At 41.6% G+C, this 20,978-nt stretch overlaps 1 protein-coding gene across 1 annotated transcript in view; it reads left to right on the top strand.

Annotated features, from left to right (window-relative positions):
• The window catches only part of hectd2 (HECT domain containing 2), a 113,812-nt gene extending 94,111 nt beyond the window's left edge, over nt 1–19,701 (top strand). Inside the window, exons 15-20 of the mRNA XM_070875103.1 lie at nt 1,998–2,072; nt 3,415–3,502; nt 3,965–4,071; nt 13,356–13,471; nt 16,690–16,833; nt 19,581–19,701. Coding sequence (XP_070731204.1) covers nt 1,998–2,072; nt 3,415–3,502; nt 3,965–4,071; nt 13,356–13,471; nt 16,690–16,833; nt 19,581–19,701 — 651 coding nt within the window. The remainder of the gene's footprint in view (nt 1–1,997; nt 2,073–3,414; nt 3,503–3,964; nt 4,072–13,355; nt 13,472–16,689; nt 16,834–19,580) is intronic.
• Nucleotides 19,702–20,978: the final 1,277 nt, after the last annotated feature.

Here is a 20,978-nt window from a genome sequence, read left to right on the forward strand (position 1 = left end):
TCATTGAATGGTGGTGCAGGCTAGAAGGGCCGAATGGCCTACTCCTGCACCTATTTTCTATGTTTCTATGTTTCTAAATTATAACTTAAATGGAGAAAAATTGCAAAGTGCTGCATTACAGCGGGACCTGGGGGTCCTTGTGCATGAAACACAAGAAGTTAGTATGCAGGTACAGCAAGTAATCAGGAAGGTAAATGGAATGTTGGCCTTTATTGCAAGGGGATAGAGTATACAAGCAGAGAAGTCCTGCTACAACTGTACTGGGTATTGGTGAGGCCACACCTGGAGTGCTGTGTACAGTTTTGGTCTCCGTATTTAAGGAAGGATATACTTGCATTGGAGGCTGTTCAGAGAAGGTTCATTAAGTTGATTCTGGAGATGAGGGGGTTGACTTATGAAGATTGGTTGAGTAGGTTGGACCTATACTCAGTGGAGTTCAGAAGAATAAGAGGTGATCTTATCAAAACATATAAGATGAGGAGGCTCAACAAGGTGGATGTAGAGACGATATTTCCACTCATAGGGGAAACTAAAACTAGGAGATATAGTCTCAGAATAAAGGGCCACCGATTTAAAACTGAGATGAGGATGAAATTCTTCTCTGAGGGTTGTAAATCTATGGAACTCTCTGCCCCAGAGAGCTTGGAGGCTGGGTCATTGAATATATTTAAGGCAGAGATAGACAGACTTTTGAGTGATAAAGGGTTATGGGGAACGGGCAGGGAAGTGGAGCTGAGTCAATGATCAGATCAGCCATGATCTTATTAAATGGCAGAGCAGGCTCGAGGGGCCGGATGGTCAACTCCTGCTCCTGTTCTTATGTTCTTATAAAGTAGATAGTAGGCTGATGGGTGGATTCAGTACAAAAGCAAATGATTGTGTTCAAGTGTCTCCAGGTTTTCAGCATTAAATGTACAGTAAAATAAGTTTCATATTTGACTGCCAGTTAGAGCTGATATTTGAATTCATACCCTGAATGAGGTTAGCTCAGTCACAGTCAGTAGATGGAATGCCCATCTGGGAAGAGCAGAGACCATCTTTTGTCCCTGAAAAGATTCTCTCATGTTGGCTGATCATGAAGCAGTCTTGTAGGTGTTAAGCCATTGTTAAGCCTTTGTTAAATGAAGCCATTGGTTTGCATTTTGCGGAGGTAATGACAGTGAAAATGTCAGCAATTACCCCTCTGAAACTGACAGCAACTTCAGGATTTAGCACATACGCAGATAAATGCAGAAATCTAGAAATTGTGGTGATGAATTTTCCTGCTCTGCCACAGGTTGCGGCCGTGGAACTCCCCCAGAGCCAGCAATCAATTCAAATTACACTGAAATACAAAAACGTCCCCTTTTATGCCTTAAATCACTGTTAAACTGCCCCTCCGCTCCCCTCCTTCCCACACCCTGAAAAAGTTGAGCCTTGTTGAAAGAGGTGTAAATGGGTTTTTAAATGTCGTATTGACTGCTGAACAACCGTTCTGGTCCTGAAAAACGAATGTTATATTTGTGGAATGTCATATTTTTCCATTAGTATGATTAAGAATTATATGATTTTTTTAAACAAAATTAACATTTGTTTATAATAGTCCAGCTTCTACCTTTATCCTATGTGTATGTCCCAAATTTTATTTCCTTCTCTGTAACATTTATAAAAAGCAAATTAGAATATGTGCAGTTTATTTCCTGGTTTGCTGTCTGTGATAATTCTTCAATGTGATTGGCTGCTTAGCCTGCTTGATGATATCACAGTTGCTGGATGCTGGAGAGTTGCTTGATTTGGTGGCAAATTCAAAAACAGTTGGGAGAGCTGAAATTCACGCCACGGAGATCGCTAGATCTTTGTGGGCAGCTTTCTTCGAGGTCAGCGAAGATCGTTGTCGTTTCGCAAATTCCGGGCTATAATATTTCTCTGGCTAAAGGACAGTGTGACATAATTAGTGACAGAGAATAATGGGTGAGCTTTATAAATGAATTATTAACATTTTAATGTGTCATTTGAAGGACTTGGCTCATGGACTTATGGCACTTATGAATTATGAAGGCAATATTGAGGAAGACTTTTGTTCCACATTTCAAGTAAGTTTCTAATTTTAATTTGATTTCAAACATCCTTTTCATTATTATGAAGAAATCCTCTAATTAATAAATTGTCAAAATCCTAAATTCTGGAAATGTTAATTATCCGTGAAAAATAATACTCTGTAGGGGGAATGATACATCAGAGTTTTTTTTACTGGCCTAATATTGTTCCCAATTAATTTCTTATTGATTATGTTTATTTGCACTTAATTTGTTGTGTTGAATTTGCTCCTTATTTATATACTTCAAAATATGCATGAGGGGGATTGGGGCAGACTGACTTGGACTGTTTTCATTATAACGGAATAGGTTGAGAGATCTGATAGAGGTCGTTCAAAATTGAGTGTTTCTTGATGAAGTAACGAGTGTGCATAAATCTAGGATCATCACCAAAGGAACAAAGAGGTTATGAGAATTTTTTCTTAAATGGAGTGCTGTTAGGACATGGAATGTCCTACCAAGAACAGTGATGGATGCAGAATCCATAATAGCTTTAAAAAGGGAAGTGGATAAACATTTAAGAAGAGGTTAAGGGGGCACGGGAAAAGGGCAGGGGAGCTGCTGCAGGCACAATGCCCCCCCATTACTGCAAAATTCTAATGAAAAATGTGAAGTTAAGCACAATTGTCATGATATCACAATTAGTTTTCTTTTAATTTTTGTCGTCGTGCTGGAACAATCTAATTCTAAAATAATGTAGCATTTTGCAACGGAAATTGTTCTATCACGAAAAGATGTGATATTTTCATTAACAAGTATCATGGTTCCTTAGAAATATATGCCTTGAAATTAGGCACAAATTTGCATCAAATTTCTTTGCTATTGTAACAGAGGCACTGCAATATTTAAAACCAACAAATTAACTCCTCCATTAAAACAACAGACAAATTAATTCCATTTGAACATGTTAAATGTTCATATGATAACGTTCAAAGAGCCTTATTTCAAGGCAATAGAGAGTCTCATTATTGGTACATAAACCATTAGTGCCGATAGAGTCTCAGTCCTCACTTCCTTATATCCTTCAAACCCTTTCCTAAACCGATATTTATCTAGCTCTTTTTGTTCTTGTTGAACAAATAAATGATTGTTTATGTTGGCAATCTATTCCATAAATGTCACTATTTGGAAGGTGGGCATTCTCCCAATCTCCATTCTTCCTTGATACCTTTTAATTTTATAGTCCTCTAGTTCTCAGATGACAGTCTGTTAAATAATCTGCTTACATATACATTACCCAAGTCTCTAGACATTTTACAGACTGTACTATATCACCTTCCTCTAATCCCGTTCTCCATCTAATCATAGCTTTATCGGTTTTATCCTACATTTATTTCAGGTATTTCAGGAAGAGTTTGGAACTATTAAATCATATAACCTCAAAGCAGGTGGTGACAAAATCCCAGTAACCAATCAGAACAGACAAGGCAAGCGAGTAACAGTTCTTATTCTACAGTCACGCTTTACATTGCTGCATGAATAAATATCTAGTTTATGCATAGACACATAGAATAGTTTAAAGCACTGGCAAGCATTTACAAAGTTTTACTCACAAAGCATTTTAAAAACGTTTCTGGTTTACTTTGATTTCTGCAATCATTGCAGGAACATCACTTGTCACCATTTCTTTCTGTATGAAAATTCTCGTATCGATTATGTTCAATGAAGCAGATAGCATAGTTTTATGATTGAACTTGGCTGTGCAGTTAAATACCAAAGTGATTTATTAAAAAAAGTTAAAAGTTTATCGACCTAACAATGTGAGTTAAAATAGCAAAAATCTTGAACATGTTATACCATTAGAAAAACTCAATCAGATGCAGATTTGTTAAAGAATAGGAGAGGAATCAACTATGCTTTTTTCATAATTAATATGTTTTAATTTCCAGAATATGTACAGCTTTATATAGATTTTCTTCTGAACAAGTCTATATACAAGCAGTTTGCAGCATTCTATTCTGGGTTCCACAGTGTATGTGCCTCCAATGCTTTAATGGTGAGTGCTTATTTTCCAAATAGTCATTTGTTAAAGGTATAGCGCTTTTTATTGCTAAGACTTTCATTTGATCAGCCATGATCATGTTGAATGGTGGTGCAGGCTGGAAGGGCCGGAATGGCCTACTCCTGCTCCTACTTTCTATGTTTCTATGATTGCCTCAGTTCTTATAAGAAAAATGATTGGTCTCCAAATGAAAGTAATCTTAGTTAGGATGTACCTTCCACTGTCTGAAGCATAATATTTCTGTTGAAGCATAAAATGTTTCTCATTTCTGGCTTGGATCTCATTATTTGGCATCAGTATGTGTAAATGTTTATTGCATATCTGAAATTTGAGTATAGAACATATTTAACATTTTACCCCCAAATGAACCAATGTAACTTTATGTGAATGTTATTTTTACAGTTGTTAATTTTAAATTTCAATACATTTGTATTGTTTTAAAGGCAATGAATGTGCACAAACATGCTTCAGGGAGTTCTACTTACACATCACCACATATGCCACTGCACATGATGAGGAGCAGTTCTTCGAAACCATTAAACTGAAAGTTGTAATTCGTGAATTGGGAACTACAAATTTTCTTGCCGTGTTTGTTCTGATTGGTTACTGGGATTTTGCCACCACACAAACAATTAAATGTATGTGGACATTGTGATACTCCTGCCCTTTACTTTTACAAACGTCCAAAGTATTTAAACACAGAATAAAGCTCACCACTGCTACAGCATTTTTTAACTGGTACAGTGTTGCTTTTTAACGGACTCATCAGAAATATTTATTTAGTCCAGATTCATTACTGTCTTTCTTGATATGCTTTGATGTTGGTACTAAGGTATGTTGTTAGGGCAGAGTAGAGGGAACTTTATTCTGCAGCTGACAGTGTTTAATGCTGAAGATGCTTGCCTGAGATGGAAAATAATCCATTGCCCTGCTGCTGATATCCCTTGCCTTGACGGTCACAAAAAGAGCCCGAGTATTACCAAATGTATTTTGAAATAGAAAGCAAGTATGCCTAAATGAAAATGGTTTTTGATGGATTACTCCAGAAATCTTATACCTCTTGTACGTATAAGGTGGCCAAGGTTAGTGGGAAACTAGAAGATTGGCAAAATTTTAAACGACAGCAAAGAATGACTAAGAAAGCAATAAAGAAAGGAAAGATAGATTACGAAAGTAAACTTGCGCAAAACATAAAAACGGATTGTAAAAGCTTTTACAGATATATAAAACAGAAGAGAGTGACTAAAGTAAATGTTGGTCCCTTAGAAGTTGAGAAGGGGGATTTAATAATGGGAAATGTGGAAATGGCTGAGACCTTAAACAATTATTTTGCTTCGGTCTTCTCAGTGGAAGACACAGAATCCATGCCAGAAATTGCTGGTCACGGGAATGTGGGAAGGGAGGACCTTGAGACAATCACTATCACTAGGGGGGTAGTGCTGGACAGGCTAATGGGACTCAAGGTAGACAAGTCCCCTGGTCCTGATGAAATGCATCCCAGGGTATTAAAAGAGATGGCGGAAGTTATAGCAGATGCATTCGTTATAATCTACCAAAATTCTCTGGACTCTGGGGAGGTACCAGCGGATTGGAGAGCAGCTAATGTAACGCCTCTGTTTAAAAAAGGGGGCAGACAAAAGGCAGGTTAGTTTAACATCTGTAGTGGGGAAAATGCTTGAAGCTATCATTAAGGAAGAAATAGCGGGACATCTAGATAGGTATAGTGCAATCAAGCAGACACAACATGGATTCATGAAGGGGAAATCATGTTTAACTAATTTACTGGAATTCTTTGAGGATATAACGAGCATGGTGGATAGAGGTGTACCGATGGATGTGGTGTATTTAGATTTCCAAAAGGCATTCGATAAGGTGCCACACAAAAGGTTACTGCAGAAGATAAAGGTACGCGGAGTCAGAGGAAATGTATTAGCATGGATAGAGAATTGGCTGGCTAACAGAAAGCAGAGAGTCCGGGATAAATGGGTCCTTTTCGGGTTGGAAATTGGTGGTTAGTGGTGTGCCACAGGGATCAGTACTGGGACCACAACTGTTTACAATATACATAGATGACCTGGAAGAGGGGACAGAGTGTAGTGTAACAAAATTTGCAGATGACATAAAGATTAGTGGGAAAGCGGGTTGTGTAGAGGATACAGAGAGGCTGCAAAGATATTTAGATAGGCTAAGAGAATGGGCTAAGGTTTGGCAGATGGAATACAATGTCGGAAAATGTGAGGTCATCCACCTTGGAAAAAAAAAACAGTAAAAGGGAATATTATTTGAATGGGGAGAAATTACAACATGCTGCGGTGCAGAGGGACCTGGGGGTCCTTGTGCATGAATCCCAAAAAGTTAGTTTGCAGGTGCAGCAGGTAATCAGGAAGGCGAATGGAATGTTGGCTTTCATTGCGAGAGGAATGGAATACAAAAGCAGGGAGGTTCTGCTGCAACTATACAGGGTATTGGTGAGGCCGCACCTGGAGTACTACATGCAGTTTTGGTCACCTTACTTAAGGAAGGATATACTAGCTTTGGAGGGGGTACAGAGATGATTTACTAGGCTGATTCCGGAGATGAGGGGGTTACCTTATGATGATAGATTGAATAGACTGGGTCTTTACTCGTTGGAGTTCAAAAGGATGAGGGGTGATCTAATAGAAACATTTAAAATAATGAAAGAGATAGACAAGATAGAGGCACAGAGGTTGTTTCCACTGGTCGGGGAGACTAGAACTAGGGGGCACAGCCTCAAAAGACGGGGGAGCCAATTTAAAACCGAGTTGAGAAGGAATTTCTTCTCCCAGAGGGTTGTGAATCTGTGGAATTCTCTGCCCAAGGAAGCAGTTGAGGCTAGCTCATTGGATGTATTCAAATCACAGATAGATAGATTTTTAACCAATAAGGGAATTAAGGGTTATGGGGAGCGGGCGGGTAAGTGGAGCTGAGTTCACGGCCAGATCAGCCATGATCTTGTTGAATGGCGGAGCAGGCTCGAGGGGCTAGATGGCCTACTCCTGTTCCTAATTCTTATGTTCTTATGTTCTTATGTAATAACAACCGGAACTTCTATCACACCTTTCATGTAACCAAACGGTCACATGACACTCTTCCAGGAGCACTGGGGACCCATTCAGAGGAGGGAATTGGAGAGATTCCTGAAAGCCCAGTAAAAATTGTAGGAGGTCTTTGAAGATCATATAGAAAGGTGGAGCTGTTTCGCTGTCAGCATCAAGCTGATAGGTATGATGGACAACATCAACATAGGGTGGGCTCAAGTTCTCGTCGGCAACATCTGTGCAGAAACTGACATAAATGCATTAAGTGCAAGGAAATTCCAGGCCGTTGCATTCTATGATGCTTCTGCCACATATTTCATTGGCTAAATACTATATAGTTACATTTTTTAATACAGTATTGAAATTAAACTAGGATAGAAACTGATTATTAGTTTTGCAAGGTGGCTTCCTACTTCACAGAAACATCCCAGTATTCTTTAAATTGCATGAAGTACCGTATAGTCCCTCCTAGGTAGCAATGAGGAATAATTATCCTCATTTGAGGTTGTTATTGCTGTGTGTGGTTATACTTGTTGTTATACCCTTGCTGCTTCAGCTAATGCAATTGAGTCATCTGACTTCGATCTCCGGTGGTTAAAAATATCTCTCCCTCACCTCACTAAATTCATCTGTGTCCTTTATCACTCTTCTAACCTTCATAGCTCTCTCGGAGGTAAATTCTCTTCTATGTAAAATGTTTTTTTTAAGTTATTTTACAGGATTACCATTATACCCCTCCTCAGTTTAAACAGTTTCACTGAAGTACCATTATAAACCTTCCACTCCCCGTTTAGTGCAAGAATTTTACTTCAACTTTACACAAAGGGCTGAACATACCCCAGAGCTTTTCAACTTTGTGGTGTACTAAATGGCACCCATCAGCTATAACATCCCCTCTGCTGAAACAAGCAATCTAGGCAACTTCAGTGTTCACCGTTAATAGTGCCTTCACCACTCCTTTTATGCTAATTAAATCAGTACAGATGCCAGTGCCTTTGCTATCCTGAATGACCTAAACAAAGTGTCAATCAACCTAGCCATAGTCCTTGATCATCCCAGTAATTTAACTCTTCCACTTTTCCTGCATCCTCACTGTTAAGCTCTACTGAAATGTACTCATCGCTTACAGAATACCCAGCAACAAATCACACTTTGTAAATTAGTCTCATCTTGTTTGAATGTTCGACAGCTCCTCCCGACTGCCACCACCTAGAAGGCATGGGAACACCATCACCTTCAAGTTCTCCTAGAAATCACACCATCCTGACTTGGACAGACACCAATGTTTGTTCATTGCTCTCAGGTCAAATTCCTGACGTTCCCTACCTAGTAGTGTTATGGGAGCACCTTCACACGGACTGCAGAGGTTCAAGTAGATGGCTGCCTATCTTCTCAAGGGAAATTAAGGATAGACAATAGATGCCAGTCTTGCAAGTGATGCCAACCTCCTGAGAATAAATATATAAAAGCACTAAGTTAGCCAACTGGGATGATGTTTAAAATTTTTTTGCTGCCTTTACTTGGTTCTTTTTGCTGCTTTCACTCTGCTGACCTTTCTGTCTGTGCCAGTGAAGTAACCGATACTATGCCAGCTGGTACTGAAGGTTTTACTAGTGCTGTTCTGTCACATCAAGCGTTACATTTTGGTTAAAGCACACTGTTGTTCTGTTGTCTGTTGTAAAAGTTCTGCCAAATATGTTGGATCAGCTGAAAGCATCCCTACCCAACTTTATCTCTGCTCATAACTTATGTACATCCACTATTAGAGCTGTTAAATGTACCTTTACTCAAAAAGGAACATTAATTGCTACCTCCTTGTCCCTGAGCCGCCATTCATTTTGGTCCCATACTTCTGTGTTTCCTCCCACTTCCATCCATTCTTGTATTGGTGGTGCAGTTGCTAGCTCTTCTAAAAAGAAAGAAGATTTGTTGGCTCACTTTTCTCCAACTCTAATCTTGATCTTGGTTAAGAACCTCTCGCTGTTGCTCCACTCAGTTTGACTACCATGGTTGATCTCAAGCTCTATCTCTGTGAGGTCTGTTCCTGCTGTCTGGACTCCAATCTTGATGGTATTTCTCCCATTATCCTCGATGTGTGCCCTGAATGTACATCTACCCTATGCCATATTTTTAGTCTCTCTTACTCCCAGCTTACTTGTGTTTCTGCCCCTTAAAGGCCATCCCTTTACATAAGTACTTTGTAAAGTTAGGGAAGATAGTATTAACTCTAGTATTAGTTATAGGCTGGGGTTACCTATATGGGAAGGTGAACCATCCCATTCCTGACCTTCAAATGGAAGGAAATGCATGGAAGCAACTGAAGATGGCTAGGACAAAGGCACTGCACTGAGGAACTCTTCTAGTAATATCCTGTGGCTGAAATGATTGAACTCCAACAACTACTGGAGGGTTTTCCATAATAAAAACAGAAAATGCTGGAAATCTCAGTGGACCAGGCAGCATCTGTGGAGAGAAAAACAGAGTTAACGGGGCAGAAATTCCAGACTCCCGGGTCCATACTGAGTGTGTGTGTGTCCGTACATGCGCTGAAAACCAGCTTTTGCGATCTGTCAAGCTGGAGCTTAACAGATCTTCCATATCTCGGCAACCAGGACATTGGCATGGGCAAGATTGCAGTATTGACCCATCCCTTGCCCAGCAAATGTCCTGAAAACTCTTGCGCCTGATAAAAGCAGGCGCATAGCCTAAATTTTTAAATTTATTTTAAAAGCATAATTTTAAAAACTTTAAAAAAATTTGGAAAAATATATATTTTTAAGAATACATAAATAACTTTTAATTAAATTAATGTTAAATATGTTGTGTATTTTTTCTATTTTTTATTAGTGTTTTGGGGGGAGGGTTTCTCATTCATAATATTGGGAACTCCAACTTCCGGAGTTCCCATTATTATGAATGAAAACATACTTTACCTGATTGGCTGCCCAGAGCCATGTGACTGCAGCTGCAGCCGTGCATATGTCCTGACGTGCCCGCTCTGTGACGTGCAGTCAGTGGCGGCCTCAGGACCGGGAACTCGCGTGGGCACAGCAGCTTCAGGTAAGTGCGCATCTTTTTAAAGTTTTTTACCCGATCGCTCGCGGGAAGCAGCCGACCGTGATTTCAGGTCAATGACCTTTCGTCAGAACTGGAAAATGTTCAAAAAGAACATTCTTCAGGAGCACTGAAAGGGGGAGGGGAAGAAAGAACAAAGGGGAAGGTCTGTGATAGGGTGGAAGGCAGGAGAGATTAGAGAGGCAAAAGGCATGCTGGGCCAAATTGAAATGGTAATGGCAGAAGTTAGAAAAGGTTAGTCCAGATTGGGTGTGAATAATGCCATTGGAGCTTCTGCCTAACCCACTGAGATTTCCAGCATTTTCTGTTTTTATTTCAGATTCCAGCATCCGCAGTATTTTGCTTTTGTTGAGGAGGGTTTTCCATATTACCTGCAATTGGAGTAGAGTTCCTTGGTGCTGTACTTGGTCAAATGCTGCCTTGATGTCAAGGGTAGTTACACTCACCTCTCCTCTAGCATTCAGTCTTGTATCCATTCCTGGATCGAGGCTGTGCTGATGGCTGAAGCCAAGCATTTCTGGTGGAACGAGAATTGATGTTTTGGGCAAACAGCTTACTGGTGAATAGGTATCACTAAATCACTCCTTCCATCTCCTTGCTAATATTTGGTAGGAGCCTGAAAGGTTAATTGGCCAGGTGAGATTCATCCTGCTTTTTGTGGATACAACATATCTGCACAATTTTCACATTGTTGGATAGTTGTCAGTGTTACAGCTGCATTGGAATAATTTAGCTCAGAGTTGGTAGCTAGTTTTTATGTGTAGGTCTTCAACACTATGGCTGGGTTTTTGGCAGGACTCATAGCCTCCACTATGCCAGTGCATTCAGTCGCTTCTTAATGTCATGGAGTAAACCGAATTGGCTGCATATTGGCAACAATGATGGTGGGGACGACGGATGGAGACCAAGCAGAATTGTCCACTTGGCACTTTTGGCTGAAGATCCTTGTAAATGCTTGTCACTTGACTTGCATGGTTGAGGATGGGAATATTCATAGAGGCATCCTCCTCCCATTAATTCCCAGTTTGCCTATCACCATTCTCCACTAGATGTGATGGGGCTGCTGAGATGTTCTCCGATCCGTTGTTTGTAGGACTGCTTAGCTCTTTGTCTATTATCTGCCACTTTGGTGTTTGGCATGCAGGTAGCTCTGATGTAGCTTCAATAGGTTGACGCCTCATTCTCGGGTACGTCTGCTGCTGCTCCTGGAACACCCTTCTACACTCACCATTGAGCCAGGGTTGGTCTCCCAGCTTGATATCGCAGAGGAGTGAGGAATGTGTCAGGACTTTAGGTTATGTATTATGATTGTGTACAATTCTGTTGCTGCTGAAGGTTCAGAGTGCCTCATGGTTCCAGGGATGGCTGGGCTGTCCTATGAGGAGAGACTGGATCAACTGGGCCTTTAATCACTGGTGTTTAGAAGGATGAGAGTGGATCTGATAGAAACATATAAGATTCTGATGGGACTGGACAGGTTAGATGCGGGAAGAATGTTCTCGATGTTGAGGAAATCCAGAACCAGGGGACATAGTCTTAGGATAAGGGGTAGGCCATTTAGGACTGAGATGAGGAGAAACTTCTTCACCCAGAGAGTTGTTGACCTGTGGAATTTCCTGCTGCAGAGAGTTGTTGATGCCAGTTCATTGGATATATTCAAGAGGGAGTTAGATATGGCCCTTACGGTTAAGGGGATCAAGGGGTATGGAGAGAAAGCAAGAAAGGGGTACTGAAGGAATGATCAGCCATGATCTTATTGAATGGCGGTGCAGGCTCGAAGGTCCGAATGGCCTACTCCTGCACCTATTTTCTATGTTTCTATGTTTCTATGAGTGCCCAGTTTCTAGCTGCTAGATCTGTCCTTTCTCTGTCCCACTTAGCACAGTGGTCATACTACACTGCACCTCATTCTGACCTTGCCGTCACAAAGAGTGTACAGTGGCCCCTCCTACAAATGACTTTATGAACAATCACATCAGATCTAGTGGCTTACTTTTTCATGTTGGGTTTACTACCTGACACAGGCATAATTTTCAGAACTTGGCCAGCTCAGTCGTTGATAGTCCTGGTGAGCCAATTGTGGTGATGCACAATGAAATCTCCAACCAAGATTACATTCTGTCTCCTTGTTTCCCTCACTGCTATCTCCAAATGATATTCAACATAAGAGGACTATTGATTGGCCATCTGAGATGGGGGCAGTAAGTGACAAACCCCAGAAGGTTTCCTTGGACTTATTTGACCTGAAGCCATGAAATTTTATGTGGTCTGGAGTTGATATTGAAGACTCCTAGGGTTGCTTCCACCCCATCCCAACTTCTACCCTGCCAATGGGAAAGCAGTATTTTCTTAGTAAACAAGCGAGATCACATATCAAAATGTAGATTCTATCCACTTACCTTTATGTTATAAAATCTGTGCAGATCAAAACACAATTCAAGCATAACATCTTATCAACCAATTCAATATTTCAAGATGTTAAAATAATTTTACAATTTTTTTAAAATGTAGGGCATTTTAAATGGCCGAGTTGCATACCGTCTGCAGAATGGTAGTATATAGTGTTTGCCCAGAGCTCCTGACATTTCAAGTTCTTGACATTGGCCATGCCATAGTGACTGGAGGCAAGGTGAAATACTTCTCCAGAGGGAGCTATGGAGAGGATGTCAACCAAGGTCACTGTTGTGTATCTCCATGTGGATAATTGCAGAGCTGTATTAGAGCCTAGAACAAGGAGTCTTACCCACTCTCTCGTCCTGGAAACAGTGCTTGATATCTGGGGAAAACCGCAAATAGTCATTAGTATTTTTATTGGCTGATCATTTTGTAAAATAAATGTATCTATTTTTTTTTTTAATAGTATAAAGACACCTTATGTACTTACCAGGCGGGAAAAAAGCTTTAATGTGCTAATGTAGTAGTATCAAATAATATCCATATGAGATGGTGTTCTTAACCTCATGTTCTTCCAGTCAGATTTATTTAACCAGGAAAGCTCTTAGGGAATACAGTGAATATCTTATACTTTTACATTTCATAGTATGAATGTGATTGATTTCTTTGACATTAACATGTGAGTGAAAAGTTCATTTGGGTTTCCAAGTGTGCAGAATAAATGGAAATGAGAGATTGGTTCTTCCACAGCTACTTCTCCCAGAAGAAGTGGAAATTCTTGTGTGTGGGAGCCCTGAGCTGGACATTTGCACGTTGCAGAAGATCGCACAGTATGAGGGTTACTCCAAGATAGACCTCACGATACGGTAACCAATCCCATTATTCTGTTCATAATTACCTGAGCTCTGTCTTTGTAATGATGTCAGTTTTATACAGGACCTGGAGTCTGATTTTCTTGAAATCAGAATAAAATTACCTCATTATATAAAGGTGTACTATATAGAACTGGTGTTGCACGTTTAAACTTTTATATTGAAAATACAAAAATAGTGTTGATGCTGTCTTGTAGTGTATACTATTCACGCATGACATTCAGGACATCGATTTCCAGAGGGGTCAGTCGTGGCTCAGTGATAGCACCCTCGCCCCTGAGTCAGATGGTGTGGCTTCAAGCCCCACTCCAGAGACTGGAGCACAAATGCTAGGCTGGCATTGCAATGCAGTACTAAGGAAGTGCTACTCTGTCGGAGGTGCCGTCCTTCAGATGAGACGTTAAACCGAGGTGCCGTCTACCCTCTCACGTGGACGTGTAAGATCCCATGGCACTATTTCAAAGAAGAACAAGGGAATTCTCCACCGGTATCCTGGCCAATATTCATCCCTCAACCAAAATCAATAAAACAGATTATCTAGTCATTATCTCATTATTGTTTGTGGGACCTTGCTGGTTGCCGCAATTCCTACATAACAACAGGGACTACACTTCAAAAGTACTTACTTGACATTTTGGGTATCCTGAGGCCGTGAAAGGTACTACATAAATGCACGTATTTCTTTCTATTCTTGCTTGTCCTTAAATCTGTTATTTTCATCGCTCTATCCTCTGACTCTTAACTTCTGTTATTTAGTTTACATATTAAACTGAGAGCAGTGCTTATCCATGCGACTTAGTTTAATAAAGTTATAGAGTAGTATTCCTTCTATAAGGAAGGATTAAGTTAACACAACCAACTTCTTACTGAAATGAATGCACTCAAAGACCAGACAGACAATGGAATGCTATCCGGATTCTTGTTTGTGAAGTCAGTGTGGATTTATTGTTCAGTTTAAAGCCATGTTATAATCAGTGGGACTGTGCTTACAACTTTATTATAGAGTTTGTGTACTTGCTTTTATTTCTGCAGTTCGGAGGAGCTTGGTGCAATTTGATGAGGATTTAGTGACTGGTTTTAACTGTTTTGCGGAGCCGTCAAATTAGTGGGTTGTGGCTGGGCTAATTTTACAGCTGAAAGTGTAATAGCAAGGGTTATTAGACACAACAAGGAGGAGCGAGACCAGTGGGATAATGACTACTTCTGTGCCTCGGTGCGTAACAACTTACATTTTCGCAGTGCCTTTACTGTAGAAACCACACAAGGTGTTTCACACGGGGGCAAATGGATGCTGATCAGCACGGGGAGAGTTAGGAGAGATGGTTCAGTCAAATGGAAGGAAGGATTTTTAAGGTGGAGAGGCAGAAGGGTATGGAGAGTAGGTTCTAGAGATTAAGACCAAGATGATTAACATGTACTGATCTTTATTTACATGTAGTTACCTGACAGAGATATGACTGGATTTTTCAGTATCATCATTCTTTCTTTCACCTCTGGTAACTCAGTCGCAACCAAGCTCTGACAGATGGGATGGAAGTCTCCTCTATCTGGCTGCAAGGTCCTATGTAAAATTACTTTTTGAGCAGTCTGAACCGAGTTGCTACAACCTTGCCACTCTCACACAGAGATCACTGCATTGTTGGTGTGAGAAATTGAAAATGTTCCACAGCTGCAGTACAGTTGCTTCTTTTCATTTGTGGCTAAGGCACATCTTTGAGGCAAATGAAAGAGGGAGGCTAAGCAGGTTTGATTGCACCCATGGCAGACTGCTCTTGTTATATATGTGGACTTGTATTTACTCTGTACAGCCACCAGAGGGCTCATCCCTCGGAGTCCCAAGGGATCCCATAATCCCTTGGGAACACGGTATTTAAGGAGGCCTCACAGGTTGGAGAGGCACTCTGGAGACCTGCAATAAAAGACTGAGGTCGCACTTTACTGTGAGCTCGCAGTGTCCAGTCTGGCTCTTTCTCCATACACTACAGCTCTTACCCATGTAACTTTGTCTATAGAAGTAGGCACATCTACCTTGCGGTTTATGAGGAAAACTACCGTCACATGCTCCAATCGACCAGGGGCTCAGTGACAGAGTTATGACATCTGCTGGAATCCGAGCTGCAGCCAAATTCCACCACAGGGACAACATTGTCTGGGGCATTAACAGTCACTACAGCCCTAAACTTTTATGTCTCAAGCTCATTCCAAGCATGTAGGAGCTCAATACGAGAGTTTGCTGTACATTTGGGCCCAAGGCTTCCATATTAGTCATGTGAGCATTTACAGGAGGCTGCTACTGGCTGCTCCCTGTAATTGCTCGTAGATCCACGGTGAACTACAGATCCAACAGGCCTGTACAGACATGGGTAGTGGACTCCTCCAGAGCTGCCGCTAAACCTTGCAGAATGCTTTGGACAGGCACCAATGACTGCCGATACTTCTTCTTGGGCAGTCCCCCGCAGTTGAGGATGACTTGCTTCCACACTAATATGAGTTCCAAGGTGACTAATGAGTCCTATGGGATCTATAGACCCTGCCACAGTTGGGGCAGCTGGTGGTTGAAGGGACGAGTGGGCAGGGTGCTTGGTTTGTCGTACGCTCCTTCCATTGTTTGTACTTGGCTTCCACATGCTCCCGACGAAGAGACTCAAAGTGTTCGCCGCCTTCTCGAATGCTTCTCCTCCACTTTGAGCGGTAGTGGGCCGGGGAGTCCCAAGAGTCGGTGGGAATGTTACATTTTTTCAAGGAGGCTTTGAAGCATTTTCTCTGTCCTCCTGGGACTCGCCTGCCCTGACGGAGCTCGGAGTAGACCGCTTGTTTCGGGAGTCTTGTATCAGGCATGCGGACAATGTGGCCCGTCCTTCGGAGCTGATTGAGCGCGCTCGGTGCCTCGATGCTGAGGATGTTGGCCTGAGAGAGAACACCTGTCCTGCCAAGGGATTTGCAGGATTTTGCAATACTGCAGACAACACTTGTGCTCAGATAGCAACCTTTTTTCTGGGAGTCTTGCTCTGCACCTGACTGGCACCAGGTTGGCCCTGGCTCCATATTCAGTCTGCACTTGCACTATAACTGCAGTGCTGATGCAAAGCAAAACCACTTCATGCTAATGTTACAGTTGTAGTGTGAATGAATCCTTAGCCTAATAGATTATGAATATATATTCCCTGTATAAATCATATTGTATATTTAATACTCCCATCCTTCCTCGGTAGGTACTTCTGGGATGTGGTTTTAGGATTCAGTCTTGATCTCCAGAAACAGCTTCTACATTTTACTACAGGAAGCGATCGAGTTCCAGTGGGAGGACTTGCCGATCTTAGTTTTAAAATCACGAAGGTTGATGTGCCCACTGATTGGTAAGGTGCCTTCATTATTGCAATTGCCACTTGTTGCATTCTTCCCTACACTTTGATCTCAGAAACAACACCATTACTTATGACATTGTTTAGACGACTGGGAAACACAGCTCCTAATAGACTTCAGGTGTAAGGAATGTGGGCCCAACAGTTGAGGTGCAGGTTCCATCACCAGTCCACCAAAAGATGACATTTATAAAAGCTAATTAAGAAAACAGCGCTTTCTTTGATTGCAGCCTCTGACAATCATCATCATAGGCAGTCCCTCGAATTGAGGATGGCTTGCTTCCATGTCAAAAAAGTTCACAGGTGTTTCAATGATGGACCTAAAATTCCAGGTCCGGACTCATTCCTGAAGGGTGGAAGATACCTGTGCGTAGATTTTTTTAACGTCTGGTGACCGTTGCACACCAGCCACCACACGGACTTGACAGAGCTAGGCCTTGGTCCAGTGGCAAGGATTACCCAAGAAAATAGCCACTTAGTGTAATGTGGAGGGCGGACAATTGGAGTTGAGGTAGAAGATCAGCCATGATTTTATTGAATGGCAGAGCAGGCTCGAAGAGCTGAATGGCCTACTCCTGCTCCTATTTCTTATGTTTTTATGTATTGCAGAAAGCATGAAACATGACACACAAAGCAGTGTAGCATAGACACAAAGATGCGATTCCCCTAATTGTTTTTTCCATCTGAAATGGTTAAGGCCCAAAGTGCCCTGAAATGGGATACCTTTAATGCTGAATGGAGTCAGAATGATCAAATACAGTCAAATAAAATACAGCACTTCTCCCTTAGCTTCCCAAACAAAGAAAACAAGTCTTTTAAAGTAGTAATTCACGTTACAATTATAATGGAAATGTTGTTCTCTTACAAAATGCAAAAATTCTACGGTATCTGTTGTATAAAATAACAAATCACAATGCCTGTAGCATTGTTTTGGGTTTTAGTCTTCACTCTTGACGACTGATTTCATCTGAGTTTGTTGCTTAAGTTAAAACTCTGTACCTTACTCCTGTGCAGTCATTGCTCCAAGATTATCTTCTACTTGGTCAAAAGTAGTTATGTTCTATATTGATAGGTCAGGACCATATTTCCAGCTTTTGAATCATTCTATGTTTGTCGATCTAGTATCCTACGGAGCTGTGGATTCTATATAGTCACAAAAAGATCATCAGAAAAATTGCTGAAACTTTTTTGAAGTACTATCAGTCTTTAGTTACTAAACCAATTTTTTAAAAGACAAGTTTATACTGATTTTGTTAATTTGGTACAATTCTTGGTAATGATATCTTGCAACTACAAACTTAAGGGTGTATTTACACTAATGATCTGATACTTGTAGCTGCAGTTGCTACAATCGCTGGAGAAATACCACCAACGATGTCTCTGCAAGATCCTGCAAATCCCCTGAGAGGACAGACGCACCAACGTCAGTGTCCTCGACCAGGCCAACATCCCCAGCATCGAAGCACTGACCACACTCGACCAGCTCCGCTGGGTGGGCCACATTGTCCGCATGCCCGACACGAGACTCCCAAAGCAAGCACTCTACTTGGAACTCCTACACGACAAGCGAGCCCCAGGTGGGCAGAGGAAACGTTTCAAAGACACCCACAAAGCCTCCTTGATAAAATGCAACATCCCCATCGACACCTGGGAGTTCCTGGCCAAAGACCGCCCTAAGTGGAGGAAGAACATCTGGGAGGGTGCTGAGCACCTCGAGTCTCATCGCCGGGAGCACGCAGAAATCAAACGCAGGCAGCGGAAGGAGCGTGCGGCAAACCAGACTCCCCACCCACCCTTTCCCTCAACCACTGTCTGTCCCACCTGTGACAGAGACTGTAATTCCCGTATTGGACTGTACCGTCACCTGAGAACTCACTTTTAGAGTGAAAGCAAGTCTTCCTTGATTTTGAGGGACTGCCTATGATGATGATTGGGTTCCAGCCAGGCTGAATCCTGTTCATGTTACTTGGCTGCTACCGAGGTAGAACTTGGGAAAGACCTCCTGTGTCTGTGCATGTTTAGATGCATCAATAGGCACAGTTGTCTCCCAAAAGATAGCAATTAATTTAAATCAAGTGTATACCCACTGTGCACTTTGCAAATCAGGTTTGACATTGCATAAGGTGTCAAAGTGAAATGATGTGGAACTAGTTCCTCCAGGAGACCCCTAACTCTAAATTTACACTACCAGTTTAGGGCCAGTACAAAGCTGAAATCACATTGCCCAACTTGTAATGTTTTGACAGCATCTCCAAACCCCTGATTTCCTCAAAGGACAAGGGCAGCAAGCACATGGGAGTACCATCACCTCCACATTCCCCTCCAAGTCACACACCATCCTGACTTGGAAATATATCGCCGTTCCTTCATCATCGCTCGGTCAAAATCCTGGAACTGCCTTACTAACAGCACGGTGGGAGTAACTTCACCACATGGACTGCAACGGTTCAAGAAGGCAGCTCACTATCACCTTCTCAAGGGCAATTAGGGAATGGCAAAAAATGCTGGCCTTGCCAACGAGGCCCACATCCCAGGAACGAATAAAAAAAAATACACCCAAAGAAAGGGTATTAGTTGTGAATCAAATGACAGTATACCTATGAACATGTCTTGTTTTGTATGTACTTTTATAAACCATGCTAAGCGCAGATCAGATTCTTGAGTAGTAAGGATGAGGAAAGGTTGATGTTTAAGCAGTGTGTGAACAAGCCTTTCTAAAGGTCACCTTTCTGGTCCCACAGGTTGCCAGTTGCCCACACCTGTTTCAATCAACTCTGCCTGCCTCCATACAAGAATAAGAAAGAACTCAAACAGAAGCTAACAATTGCTATTTCAAATGCAGAGGGCTTCGGTCTGGAATAATAAGAGATCAACTTTACTATAACACCAACTTGTGTTTATATAGAGCCTTTACAGTAGAACTATAACCCAAGATTGGTGCAATATTCTTGCTGCAAATGTTGTTTCACTTAATGTGTCTGTATTTTTGGGTTGGTGTTCTGTTCCATTTAGTTTACATTTACTGTGCAAAATCTAACTTGATGGCGAGCTCTAGGAAGCCAAAAAAGAAAATAGATTTTTAAATACTGTAATGTTTTGTGATGTGCAATAGTTGTTGCTACGTTTGCAAAATTAGATTAATATTCACTAGAAATTAAGCCATTGCGTCTTACTAGCTCCAGATTTGGAGCAAACTACGTCTTAGAGTTGTAAGATTATTTTATGAGCATGTCCTGAATTCAGATCATATTGATCAATCTACTATAGCAGCTCGACAAATCAGTTTCTGAATCCGGACATCAAAAGCTAAGGAATCAATACTTTAATGAGATTTCTGTTTTTTAAGATCTAGAACTGTAGCAATAAAACAGTGCACGTGAGTTTCAGAATCCTGAAGTCTGATACCAGATTTTACAGCACATCAATTAATTGCTGTGCTTTATTATTTTTCTCATAGGGCTTCAGGTTTGTATTTCACATCATTCAAAGCAATTCTTTTTAACCCATGTCAACAAATAAATACAATGTGCAGTGCTTCAGTGCTACCTTGAGAACATTTGCCATCCAACAGGAACTGCATCATTAAGGTGGTAACAATGTCATGATCCCATGGTTTTAATATTTCCTGTCATAAAATAGAAACATCTAAGATCTCTAGCCGCCTTTTCAACCTTGCCAGACTGAGAGATGAAAGTATACACTCCAGCAATCACACTCCACCAATGCAGCCAACAAGCCTGGGGTACATACCCTCTCATCATCATCATAGGCGGTCCCTCGAAACGAGGATGACTTGCTTCCACGCCAAAAAAAGAAGGATGAGTTCACAGGTGTTTCGAATGAAGAAACCAAACTACATCCTGAAGGGTGGAAGATGCCTGTGCGTGGATTTTTTTAACGTGTGGTGGCCGTTGCACACCAGCCACCACACGGGCTTGACAGAGCTCGGTCTTGATCCAGTGGCAAGGGTTAACCAAGACAACTGGAGACCAGCTCTGCTGCACGGACCTAGTGCACGCACATGTCGCACAGTGTGGGCTGGGCCCGTGCTGCCCCTGGGCCCTGAACTCACGCCTCCCCTGCGCCCTGATCACATCCCCCCATAGTCTCTCGCCACTCCTGCTGCATCTGCCCACGTT

This window comes from Pristiophorus japonicus, chromosome 3 (assembly GCF_044704955.1).
Source record: "Pristiophorus japonicus isolate sPriJap1 chromosome 3, sPriJap1.hap1, whole genome shotgun sequence".
NCBI classification, from domain to species: Eukaryota; Metazoa; Chordata; class Chondrichthyes; family Pristiophoridae; genus Pristiophorus; species Pristiophorus japonicus.